Genomic DNA, 13,105 nt, shown 5'->3' on the forward strand with positions numbered 1-13,105 from the left:
ATCGTTTTTTAAAAGTTTGGTTACGATTTTTCGAGTCAATCATTTTATATAAATTCTTTGACAGAATTATTTTGTACTATTATTTATATTCCTTTATATATGTTAAATAAAATATAAATAATATTATTTATCGTTCTTCATTATTATACATTAATTTTGATTATAATCAATAGTTACAACTCAAAAAAATTATAATATATAATTAAAAAAAACACTGACAACGCGGTTAGTGTGCAAGTTATATAGATAGGTATATATAATTTATAGCGCTTGTTTATAAAAGAGGTTGTATAGCATTTGCTACCAGTTCAATCCTTACTCAGCGAGAGTTCGTCGTGTTACGATTTAAATTTCAAATTAGAATATTAAGATAAAAAGTATTACTTGTTGACTTGTGCTGTGTAGAAAAATGGCGTTCCTCGAAGGGCCATCTCTAAAACAGGCGGAAATGATCAGATTAGAGCTTGGAGAGGGACCTGGAGAGTTAGAGAGGGGGGTCAGGGACCTCCGTAGTATGTGTGCGGCCAACCCTTACTTACCCCAGCCAGAATCATTAGGTAAATATTTTTATACAACCCTTTGTTTTTCTTGATATTCTTATAAAAAAAATGACTTCATAATCATTATTAATAATTAAAAGAAAATACTATGATAATCGGCATATTAAATACTCGCAGATCAACAATTTTTTTTTGTTAAATAAGAATTACACTTTTTAATATTTTGCATATTTCAACTTTTAAGCTATAAACAAAATAAAATTCACATACTCAAACAGCATTTCTGTTAATACTAAATTGGTAAAACAATTGTTTCGAGATTATGGAGCAAAATAAGCCATTTTCACAAAGCATTTTAAATAATACGACAGTTATTATTTAAAAAGGGAAAATTGTTAAAATTTAATTCGCAACGAATTAAAATAATTATAACTTTTTAAGAACATTTAAATCAAAATACCTTAACAATTTCGTCGTTTTTTCGGCTAATCGTTATTCGGCGTTCGTTATTTTTTTTTTAAATGCTTTTAAACTGTTTTTAAAATTATTCTTTCTTAAAGTACAGACGCATTAGGAAATAGAGAATTCTTGTATCTTTGTTTGTAATGCGTTTGTATAAGGTATTGCTGATACAGTAATGTGGAAAACATTCATTATGCGTACATTGTTTAAATTCTTATATTACTGTGCTTAACCTCATACTGGCAACATGTAAAGATAAAGAGAAAAAAAAATACCGAAGAATTGATAACCTCCTTTTTGAAGTCGGTTGAAAATATGTAATGTCTTGAAAATTCTCAGGTAATCCAGCAAGTCATAGACCTTATGTTAAGTGGGGAACCGGATTTTTTTTTCCAAAGACTTGTTCCTTGATAGAAAAACATGTGCTTAGCTATGTAATAAAGGAATTACTATTTTTAATGTATTGCATGCACATTGCACTATCATAAACCTTTATAAAATTAAAGTATTAAAAACGGATTCTTTATATAACGCCTTTTTAGTTAGAAATAACTGTTTTTTTTTCTTTTTAAATTTATACGATATATTGAAAATTATAACTCATGATAGAATCAACTTTTCTTCACTTCTAAATATCTATTATGACGTAATACACAGACTGTCTGTTAAAAAAATATCAAAGCAATTTATTTCCGACAAACATAAGTTTTGATAAATGACACGTTTAACATTCTTCCAATAATCTTATACAATGGGGAAGCTATAAAAGTTTTATTTACATAAAATTTATAAATAATATCAACAATAATATTCTTATGATATCTGTAAAAATACTTAAATATTTTTTTTTTCATTAATCGATGTATCGATGTCTAAGTGAAGAAAATATTTTGTGGTGAATAATAATTTCTGTGAAGCTTTTTTTTTTGTTGCTAAAAGCGACCAAAACTAATTTTATGATTGTTTAAAGTAAATGTTTAGATCTTGGTTATCACGTTTATCGCAGTTTATGTACTTCTTAAAATACTTAAAAAATATGGTTTTTGGAATGTCACATCTTTTTTTATGTAAAAAGATATGTACTACATAGGAATTGCAACAATAGCATTACCAAAAAAAATAATTATATCTATTTTTTACAAATTTTATAAAAGAAAAACTAAAGCGACCCCGCCTCTGCTTCACACGGATTCAATGCTGATACTTAATATACTACATTTTTTTTTGTTTCTTTACTATATTCAAAATCAATCAATCAAAATATACTTTATTCAAGTGGGCTTTTTAAGCACTTTTGAATCGTCATATAACAATTAAGTGAAGCTACCACCGGTTCGGAAAGTAGATTCTACCGAGAAGAACCGGCAAGAAACTCAGTAGTTACTCTTTTTCAACATTGTCCATGTATTATATACAAATACCTTCCTATCGACTCACTTTTTCTATTAAAAAAACCCGTTGAGTAAATTTAAAGATCTAAACATACATAGTGACTTTGTTTTATATCTACTACGTAATTATAATAATAATTATAGCATGACCTTAAATTTCATGAAATAGTAATTCTGTGATTCTATGAAAATAATACTGACCTTAAAATGGGAATATTTATTAATTAAACTCTTTAGTTTTGAGCGCGTTATTCGCGAAAACTAGTTTACAAAGACTTTTAATAAATTATTAAATGTTTAAATGCGCAATAACCTTTGTTGCTTTACAGCTACGAGACTAAAATCTAAATTACAAGGATTATTAAAGAAGCAGCCTACCTCGCTGATTGGAATTTAGTCGACTAAATTCTGATGAGAATCGTTCTAGAACCTGTTTACAACCCAATATTACAGCAAGGAACATTTAGTAAAAAGTATTACTATTATCTATTTCTAAATCTCATTGTCTTTGATTTTTGAAAGTACATAATACACATACACAAGCTTTGAAAGTACATCAGAAAGCTATGTTAGGGCAGTATCTGTGCCGGAGGTTTCTTTAGTAATAATACAAAATAGATAATAGTTAAACCAGAAGAATATCTTGAAAGTTTCTTAATGTTTGAAAAATGAAGCCTATGTTAATTTTCAAGCTTTTGCATTAAATTTCATGAAAATCAATTCAGAGGATCAATTTCTAAATACAGAACGACAGACAGAGCTACTTTGTAACCCTTATAATATTAGTATAGATTTATCATTTATATATCATTTGCCCGCGACCTGTTGTAGCATAAGTTACTCATTATTACATCAGCTAACTGCCAGTGAAAATTCCATCCAACTCGGTCTAGCCGTTCCAGAGGTTAGCGGGAACAAACAGACAGATAAACAAAAATTGAAAAAAATGTTAATTTGGTATATCTACCGTGTACACATACATGAGCATTTAGTAGCAAAGGGGTTATTTCAATATAACAAACAGTCACTCCTATTTGATTATACATATAGACTATCGAACCATAATATCGAATTTAATAATAAAGAAAATCATATGTTACAAATATAAACACTCAGGAATTATGTAGCTTTCATTTGTTTTCAATGTTTTTTTTTGCATTGAATCATTCATTCCGGAGATTATATACAAACAAAAAAGAAATTACCAATTTACAAATTAAATAATAAATAAATAAAAATTATGAACTCGAATCAAAATATTGAACGTCCTTACTCCTTACCTTGTCCGTTTACTTTTATTACTCGTAGCGCGTAAACACGTATTGTGTTTACATTTTCATTCTAACTGCATTAATTGTCGTAATACCAGTATCGAGTTAGTATTCCAAACCGAACTCTTTCGTAATAAGTTCAATGTAAACTCTTAAAAAAACCTTATTCTAGAATTGTCCACTTTATGATATCGTCTTGACTTTTTAAACTTTTATTAATTTATATTGTTAATATTGTTACGTTATGTGTGTCTCTACTTTCTTTCTAGAATAATGTAATAACTAAATTAAATTTTTCCTTTTTAATTAACATAATGCGAATATGAAAAAAAATATACGGAAAATATAGAGTAGTCAAATAAGTTACTCAGAGACGTTAAGGTTATTGAAAAGCTGTACTTCTTTTTGATTTATTTTTTTCTTTAAGTATTTCATAGACTAGGTTAGGAAATATATTCTCTTTTTTCATAATGAATATGTCGACTTCAGATCATATTATCGATTTGTGTTTGATATGATCCTACTGTCATCTCTATGATAAATTATTCTGAAGTTGCATCAGAAAACATCCGTATCTTGATTGTTTTTTTTTATATTATATATTTAATTGGCTGCGGATTTTGTTGAATAAATAAATACATAATTATATCAAGTATAATTGATAAAAACATTAAATTTTAAATGCAAGGCTATTAGCAAGAACAAATTCGGAACTCGTTGGTGAAACGTAAAACGTGAACTCTCATGTCCCCTGCGACATTGAATACAATAATTATAAACAATTTAAGGAGACAAGGGCTTATATAACAATCATGAGTCAACTTTTTACGTCACTTCCGTGTTTACGATTTTCTTTGAAATATTTCTTCGGAATTTTCGCGCCGATTTTGAAATGTCGTTTATTGTTTAATTTTGCTATATAATATGTTAATGAGTATTTGTTATTGCTGTTCCTTAAAAATACGCTTGATTATGTATGCGTGTAATATATACAGATCATTATGCCGTGTAATGAAGACTGCACCGCATTGATTTGCAATAGAGAATATTTAAATGGCGCCCATATATACCAACATCATTTTTTTCAAATTGTAATACGGGAATAAAGTGAATTGAATCTTTTTGCCAATAATGACACAAAATATGCATGATAACTATATTAAGAAAAAAAAATACTTAAAATGTTTCTGGTCCCAGAAATTTCTTTAAAGTCCTTGTGGGAATTATTTAACCCACGTAAGTCTTCACGCCGTTCATCGTCAATGAAACTAAGTTGGGATATCTATAATAGAGCATAATACATAGATTATCTTTTTTCTTCGTAAAATTATAAGACTGTATGTAATAAATATGATTTCCAAAACAAACCTTTGTCGCGTAAACTCTTAACATTATTGGTATTTACGACAATTATTTAAAATAATTGTAAGACTATTTAAATACGTCTACATGGAAATTATACAATGTCATAATATTATGCACATGCAATAATTATACACTAAGTATTTATTTATTTGTCTAGCTAGGTAAACTTCGTTACATGGTTAGAATGTATAATATGTAGGTGATAAAGAAATTGCGTATTCAATGTATTTATCCAATCTTAAATAAATAAATTCTTAGTTTACTTTTTTTATGGAATAGGTTGGACGAGCATGTGAGTCGCCTGATGGTAAGTGGTCACCATCACCCATAGACAACGCCGCTGTAAGAAATATTAACTATTCCTTACATTGTCAATGCTTGCTCCCTACATTGAACATGAACATTTGTAATGTACATACATGTGTATGTGTAAGTACGCTAAATACTACACACAACAGTAACTTCTGCTCAGGACAGAAATGAATAATTAAAATCCACGATTATAATTGTTATTTCTAAGATTTATGACTTTATTTATTGAAGAATATGCTCATTAACTATTTTTATATATGTATATCAATTGTTTATTATATTTTATGGAAATCTAATTCTATATAATTCTATTGTATACTTCTTCATTATAGTTGTGTTGTAAACTTGTTCATTATACCTAGTAGAGAAAATCGAAGAACTTCAACTATCTTTTCCGTAAAAACCAATTTTTTTCTAATGTTTGTACATCAATTTAAAAGATATACAATATATACCCTTATTGGATTGTATTGTCGATAATACAATAAAAGGTTTTTTTACTGTGTAGCAATAGTAGCATACTAAAAAAAAACAGTCAACGCATATGATCAGCATTTTTGTATTTACCTATTTTGCAAATATTGCACTAATTCGTTGCAAAATAGGCGCTAAAATGTGAATTAATCATTCTAACGCAAGCTGTGTAATCTGTCTTTACCTAAATTGACAATATGATTCTTATAATCGGTACTAGTAGTGGTAGCTAAGTGGTCACCACAGCCTATAGAGTAACCCATACCTAGATAGATTGTCACTGTATGAAACTTTAAACATTACCTACTTAATCAGTGCGCCAGAAACATAGGTGTTAAGATGTTATGTTCCTTTTACTTGTAATAAACTTGTCGTACTCACCCTTATACCTCGAACATATTACCAAACTCGATCCTACGCGTATCGAAACATAATAGCTTAACTTAATACTTAAATATATTTTTAAAACTTCTAAATTGATTACAAAAAATGATAGTTTTCGAGATAAACTTAATTTTTATTCTACGAACGTATCTGTAAAAACGTTAAAAGTGTGACTGTTCCTCTATAGTTACTTGGTACTGACATGATTGTATTTTTTTTTCTTTATTTAGACTCTTGTCCGCAGATACGCACTTGCTGGAATCTTTTCTGCGAGGTTGCCGCATGGACTTCGAGAGAGCTCGCAAAAAATTAGAAACATTTTGCTATGCGCGCTCACGTTTCAGGGACCTGTATGAACACCGCTCCCTCACCGAGCCGCCACTCAACGATGTATGCAAATTTTTGTAAGTGAAAACACAAACATTTTTATAAAATAAACAATATACCTGCTATGTATCGGTAGTATTTGACTTATTACTAGGATAGTTGAATCAGTCTCTACAACATAAACAACTTTTCTCATTTACCGTTAAATTAACTTACTTTTGGGTCACACTAAATCCGATTAAGATTTATAGTAATCAGTGGAAGAACTAATGCCTATACCATCTATATTATCACAAGTAAGTATCTACCACAATAGTTATAGACACATGTATGTAAGTCTATATAGTATATATAATAATAACAAGTAGTAGACGATAGTCGTAGTCGCCATAATAAGTAATTTGTTTGACAATACAGTCAATTGGACAAACTACTTGATATATGAGCCTAGGGGGTGCATTAATTTAACTCTTCATTGCCAACTACTACGTTGAGTCTAAAAACAAAATGTCAATGCCGGTACACACATATGAAAATTATACATCTAGGAATTGATAAAAGGAAGCGAATACTAGTATTCAATGGTTCCTACTAGAACAGCTTTTGTCACGAAGAAGACCATAAATATTCATGGCTAGATTTGTTATACTGATTGATCAATTATTACTTCCTTTTAATAAATCTTTAAAATCATTTGCAATCGAAATATTCCAATCTTCTTTTCTAAATACTATTTAATACGTAATACGAATTAATATTTGCATAATAAGTATAACATAAGATGCGGAAATACATTGAGTAGAATATTTATTTTTTTATGGAATTATTTTTTTAAATCAAAACAATTTTTTTTTTTTAATTTGAATAATGACATTTTGCATCTGTGACACGATGTATCGCGAATAAATTATGTTTTTAGTAATTACTATTATTTAGTAAACAGTTTATAATATTCATTCAGTTGATTGTTATTGCACTTTAAAACACCGTCATTTGGAACATTGTTTTGCAATTTGATGCGTTTTAAATGCTGACTAAATCAATTACATTTTCCTTAGAATCCGGGTCAAGGGAAATAATTTCTTTCTTAGTACGTATTATTCGTATAACATTATCGCAATTGATATATTTTATTTGGTTGTTAAGATTTTACGTAGCTTAGAATTAATCAGTAACGATTCGGATGGAATCTAAATAAACCATAGACAGTGTTATGTCGGCTAAATTTAATTATCACCGTACGATGTTGTTAAATCAATACTTAGCTTTGTATTAACAGACATTTTGTAAAAACCGATCGATATACATTTTTGTATAATGAACAACAACAACAACAGCCTGTAAATTCCCACCGCTGGGCTAAAGGCCTCCTCTCCTTTAGATTAAAAGGTTTGGAACATATTCCACAACGCTGTTCCAATGCGGGTTGGTGGAATACACATGTGGCAGAATTTCTATGAAATTTGTCACATGTAGGTTTCCTCACGATGTTTTTCTTCACCGCCGAGTACGAGATGAATTATAAAGACAAATTAAGCACATAAATCAGCGGTGCTTGCCTGGGTTTGAACCAGCAATCATCGGTTAAGATGCACGCGTTCTAACCACTGGGCCATCTCGACTCATATATCACATTAATGTATAATGTTAAAAACAAAAATTAATAAAAAGTAGGTAAAATTATGAAAAAATGAAGCTGGAGGATATGATATATTAGCTTAAATATATATATTTTTTAATTCGTTTGTATTTTGTTTTATCAAAGTTTATGTTTTTATTGCCTATAGTGCGACGTAACGTTATACTTAAAATTCTTTTTAAAAACTTGCTTTCGACTAAGAAACAAGTTTACACAGAATTAATAAACTGTTGTGATCGCAGAAATATTTTAATTGATATGTTTTCGTTAAAAATTCCAACAGAGACATTGTTCCTCTACCTAAGCTGACGGATGAGGGCCTTCGCGTGACCATATTCAGGGTGAGACCAAACTACCCAGAAAATGCAACCGATATAACAGCTGCCGTTCGCGCCATTCTTCTCATTAGTGATGTCCGCATGCACGATGAAACGCTTATCGCGGGAGATGTGTTTATTTGGGAGGTAAGTAAAATGAAGAACACACTGATATTTATAGGTTTAACAGGTAAATGGTAAAGGTCAAGGATTTATATGAGTTGCGAATGTTGCTTTATTGTCGGCAAACATCTTTCCGAAATCAAATCAAAGGCAGGTTATGTCGCACTAATAGAAAAGCAGCTTGGTAGTATTATGTTTGAGTTTAGTAGGTACAAATAAAATTTGAATAATATAATATTTGAATAATATTTTTACTAAAGTTATAAACTATCAAGTAAAATATAAAATGTGTAGGTGACTCATACGTTTCATAGAAAGGCGAGCTTATTTTTTTTTATTTGACTAAGTATGATCGATCTGAAAAATCGTTTTTCAATTTCAGATTACATTAATTTAATGCTATTTCTTTTTTTTTCAACTTTATTCTTAAAGTAAATGTGATGTTGACGATACGATTTAACCTATAGCATTTGATTATGTTTTGCTAAATAAATAGCCGTTAATTAAGAGGATTCATAAATTCAAACAGCCTGGGATGATAAATAAATTGATAAGATTTGCCGTTACTAGAATGTTTAAGCGAACGACTTATGTAAAATTAGTCATTGGGTTTGTAAAATAAATGACCGAATGGGATATTTTTTAAGCAAATAGATTTTAAAAATATTTTTATTTTTATGGAATATGTTGGCGGACGAGCATATGACACACCTGATCGTGAGTGGTCACCATCACCCATAGACAATGACGCTGTAAGAAATATTAACTATTCCTTACATAGTTAATGCGCCACCAACCTTGGGAACTAAGATGTTATGTCCCTTGTGTCTGTAGTTACACTGGCTCACTCACCCTTCAAAAACAACAATACTGCGTACTGTTGTTTAGCGCTAGAATATCTGATGAGTGGCCAGGTGGGCTTGCAAAAAGTCCTACCACCAAGAACTAATTATAATTAATTATAATAATGTTTCACAAGTGCATATATCAAATATTAGTTTATCATATTCTAGAATGTATGTATGTAAAAATGAAATGTTTCAACTTTTTAAACCAGGCTTCACATGTGCGTGCGTCGATAGCCGCCCGGGTGGCGGCTGCAGCGGGGTCAGTGCGTCGCAGCATACAGCTCGCCCAAGCCGCGTACCCGCAACGCATGCGCCGAATTCACGTAGTCGGAGCCCCTGCTCTTGTCGCCTCTTCTTTACATCTGATGCGCTCCTGCGTTAACGAGAAAGTCAGGAAACGGGTAAGATTGAAATAAAATTAACTTACTTCGCGGTAAAGCTTAGAAAAAAACTAGTCGAACACCAGGTTCCTCATAGAAGTAGGACATAGGTTCACCCATTCATCACTTATTCTTATACCAGAAGCAGTACACAGCATTGTTGTGTTTTAGTTTGAAGGGGGAATGTATCACATGTACCTAACACTGGTTACAAGCTACGAGCACGTGAGATGTAACACCTTAGTTCAACTCCGTGGTGCTTTGGCGGTGTAAGGAATTAAATTAATTGTTAATATTTCTTACAGCGCTAATGCCTTTTAGTTCTAATGGGTTAAGGCGAAAACCTTTCTAATAAACACCCTAGTTAAAATATGAAGCTTTTGTGTTGCTGAAGCCGTTGAGTCTTTAAAAATATTATCAAGAGAGACCTCATTTGTCGAGAAAAGCTTGTATTTCAGGTTGCGATTCTTAAAAGTAAAGCAATTATCACTATCATCAAGCTATGTGGCAAACTTTACTGTTATTATTACAGTTACTTAAAATAAGATGCAAAATTTGATAGGAAACAGATGCCTTTTTTATTCATGTATAACGGAACTTTCTCAATCGTAAACCTATGATAAGAAATATATTATCCTTCTATAGAAAATCTATATGGTAAGTTATATTGAAACATAGCCTTCATAGGGCATCTTTGACATTGAACTTGATGTTATATTTTTATTGATTCATTTATTAGGCAATGTCATTTACAATTCAAATTGATCTCGTCTTTGTGTGATACAAGTTATAGTTTTCGCGTTATACCTACAAGCGTTATGAAATGTGCTATTTAAATTCCAGTATTACTTACATTCAAAAACTGAAGAGTTATTGGATCATTTCTCAACCCGAGTGCTGCCCGTCGAATGGGGTGGTGAAGAGGAATCTATCGAAATTCTAGCAAAGAAATGGCGCCGTCGCGTCGACGAAGTGCGGGACTACCTTCGCTATCTCAGCGAGCTGTGTGACGTCACACCGGACGCCGCGTACGACACTGACATTTACGGCGCAGTCGGTTCTTTCAGAAAACTCGATATCGATTAACTGGACAACACTAAACTTACTAATCAATAATAAAACAGTGATTCGAAGAAAATATATTTTGATGAATGAATATAGAATAAATATTTTAAATAAATACTTCATACTTTGTCTAAATGTGAAAACAGGTAACTCGATAATATTTTCTTTTATAATACAAATGTCCAGCCAAAAGATTTATTTATGAGAAAAAACCGGTCCGGTCCGGATTGGAATTATTAAAATTTTATGACATCGTGCGAAGGCATGATCCTGAACATCTGTGTGAATGTTTAGTTATAGTGTTATTTGTAATATTAGAATTAATTAGATCATAATTAAATAATATGTACCTCATAAGTAACACAGTTTGTTTTTTTTTTATTATAGAAAAGCTAAAAAAGTACCTATGTGTATATGATTATAGGTCCAACATTTCAGCTGAATTTGTAACTAGTTCCTTAACCATAAGACCTATACATCCGCCTTCAATGTGGTGACAATACTCGAATTCATACATAAACAAAATATAATTCGTTTAAGTACGTATGAAATATAAACTTTATACTTTTCCTTACCTATTATATAGGAATACAAAACCAATATATCATATATATTTTAAATCGCATCAAAAAATATCGCAATATATCAAATGGAACAAGTTTTATAACGGTATTTATTTTAAATACCATACTAAATATTCTATGAGGAAATACAAATAGCGTGGGTTAGGTTTTTCGAACCGTTATTTTAAATATATACATGTATATCACCTTGTCATATCTACGACAGATGCATTAACTTTCTTGTATGTAGTACGACATACCTTAGATGTAGCATCGGCAAATTCAATTAAATCGATTACTGCCGATTTATACAACCAATAGAAATAGCTCCCTATCGCGCCATTCGACGCTATTCGTCGCTATAGATTCTCGCGTCAGTGACGTGTCAAATTAAGGAATATATTAGGTCATATGATATTACAAGTTATTGCGTTGGTGTAAAGATCATTTTCACATAAGAAATAAATATTGGTAATTTGGCATAGCGTACTTAATTCGGATGTGATCGGTTTTACGAATTTTGCCGATGCTACATCTAAGTTGTTCGTACAATACTTCAAATTTAATGGAATCAATGTATTTAGATTAGAAACGATACAACAGTTAATATAGTGTATAGTATGTTTTTTGTTGTTATAATAAAAATATTAGCATATTGTGATAAAATAGCTAGAACATAAATGTATTATGTAACATGTTCTTTTATTTCCATACAAAATATCCATGTTTAATTTATTTACCATGTGACGTACACATACGACGACGAACTTGCTAAATATTGCCTTTATAAGGCGCTCGACGGGTGTTAAATATTAAACAAATTTAGTTAATGTTTCGTCAATGAAAAAAGACTGCATTTTTATGCGTGTTAATCGGAAATTAAACAAACATAAAACGATAAATGGGATATTGTGGTTGGATGGTTTTTTGTTGTTTAATTAAAGATTAGCTTTCATTTAGCCCAGTGACATTAAAATATATTTGTCTGTTGTTAAAGTCTGTTTGAACTTACAGGATAATAGAAAAATCAAGGAATCCTCAAGTTAATGGTCTGTGGGTGTGTGTTACAGGATTTCGATAAATGTTGATTTATAACTACAGAATAATTTGAATAGGACTTGGCTTCTATGAGATTTTCCCTAAATTACATAAAGAAACACGTTTCATCAAATTGACATTTAAGTGTTTCTATAATATCACCCCAAATATATATATATACAACAACAACAACAACAACAACAGCCTGTAAATTCCCACTGCTGGGCTAAAGGCTTCCTCTCCCTTTGAGGAGAATGTTTGGAACATATTCCACCACGTTGTTCCAGTGCGGGTTGGTGGAATACACATATGGCAGAATTTCTATGAAATTCGTCACATGCAGGTTTCCTCACGATGTTTTCCTTCACCGCTGATCACGAGATTAATTATAAAGACAAATTAAGCACATGAATCAGCGGTGCTTGCCTGGGTTTGAACCCGCAATCATCGGTTAAGATGCACGCGTTCTAACCACTGGGCCATATCGACTCTTATATATATATATACGCTAACATTTAATTATATGAACACACAGCTCATTAACTTGAGGATTCCTTGATTTATCGATTATCCTGTTTTAAAAACCGGTAATTATTAAATTTCATTGAAATAAATATTTAAATAATGACCTCTCTTGAAAATGACA

General features: G+C 30.7%; 1 protein-coding gene across 1 annotated transcript; it reads left to right on the forward strand.

Annotated features, from left to right (window-relative positions):
- Positions 1 to 296: 296 nt before the first annotated feature.
- Positions 297 to 12,114, forward strand: LOC124533249 (retinol-binding protein pinta-like). Its single transcript, XM_047108452.1, has 5 exons — positions 297 to 557; positions 6,404 to 6,563; positions 8,409 to 8,589; positions 9,623 to 9,814; positions 10,637 to 12,114. The coding sequence occupies exons 1-5, from the start codon at positions 410 to 412 to the stop codon at positions 10,877 to 10,879; spliced, it is 924 nt and encodes a 307-aa protein (XP_046964408.1). The 5' UTR covers positions 297 to 409; the 3' UTR covers positions 10,880 to 12,114.
- Positions 12,115 to 13,105: the final 991 nt, after the last annotated feature.

Source organism: Vanessa cardui, chromosome 10, assembly GCF_905220365.1.
Source record: "Vanessa cardui chromosome 10, ilVanCard2.1, whole genome shotgun sequence".
NCBI lineage: Eukaryota > Metazoa > Arthropoda > Insecta > Lepidoptera > Nymphalidae > Vanessa > Vanessa cardui.

Excerpts from the sequence above, each read along its gene's own strand:
- LOC124533249 (XM_047108452.1), top strand. The coding sequence starts at position 410 with ATGGCGTTCCTCGAAGGGCCATCTCTAAAACAGGCGGAAATGATCAGA. Across the intron at positions 8,590-9,622 it reads GAGATGTGTTTATTTGGGAG|GCTTCACATGTGCGTGCGTC; the intron begins GTAAGTAAAATG and ends TTTTTAAACCAG. Across the intron at positions 9,815-10,636 it reads ACGAGAAAGTCAGGAAACGG|TATTACTTACATTCAAAAAC; the intron begins GTAAGATTGAAA and ends TTTAAATTCCAG.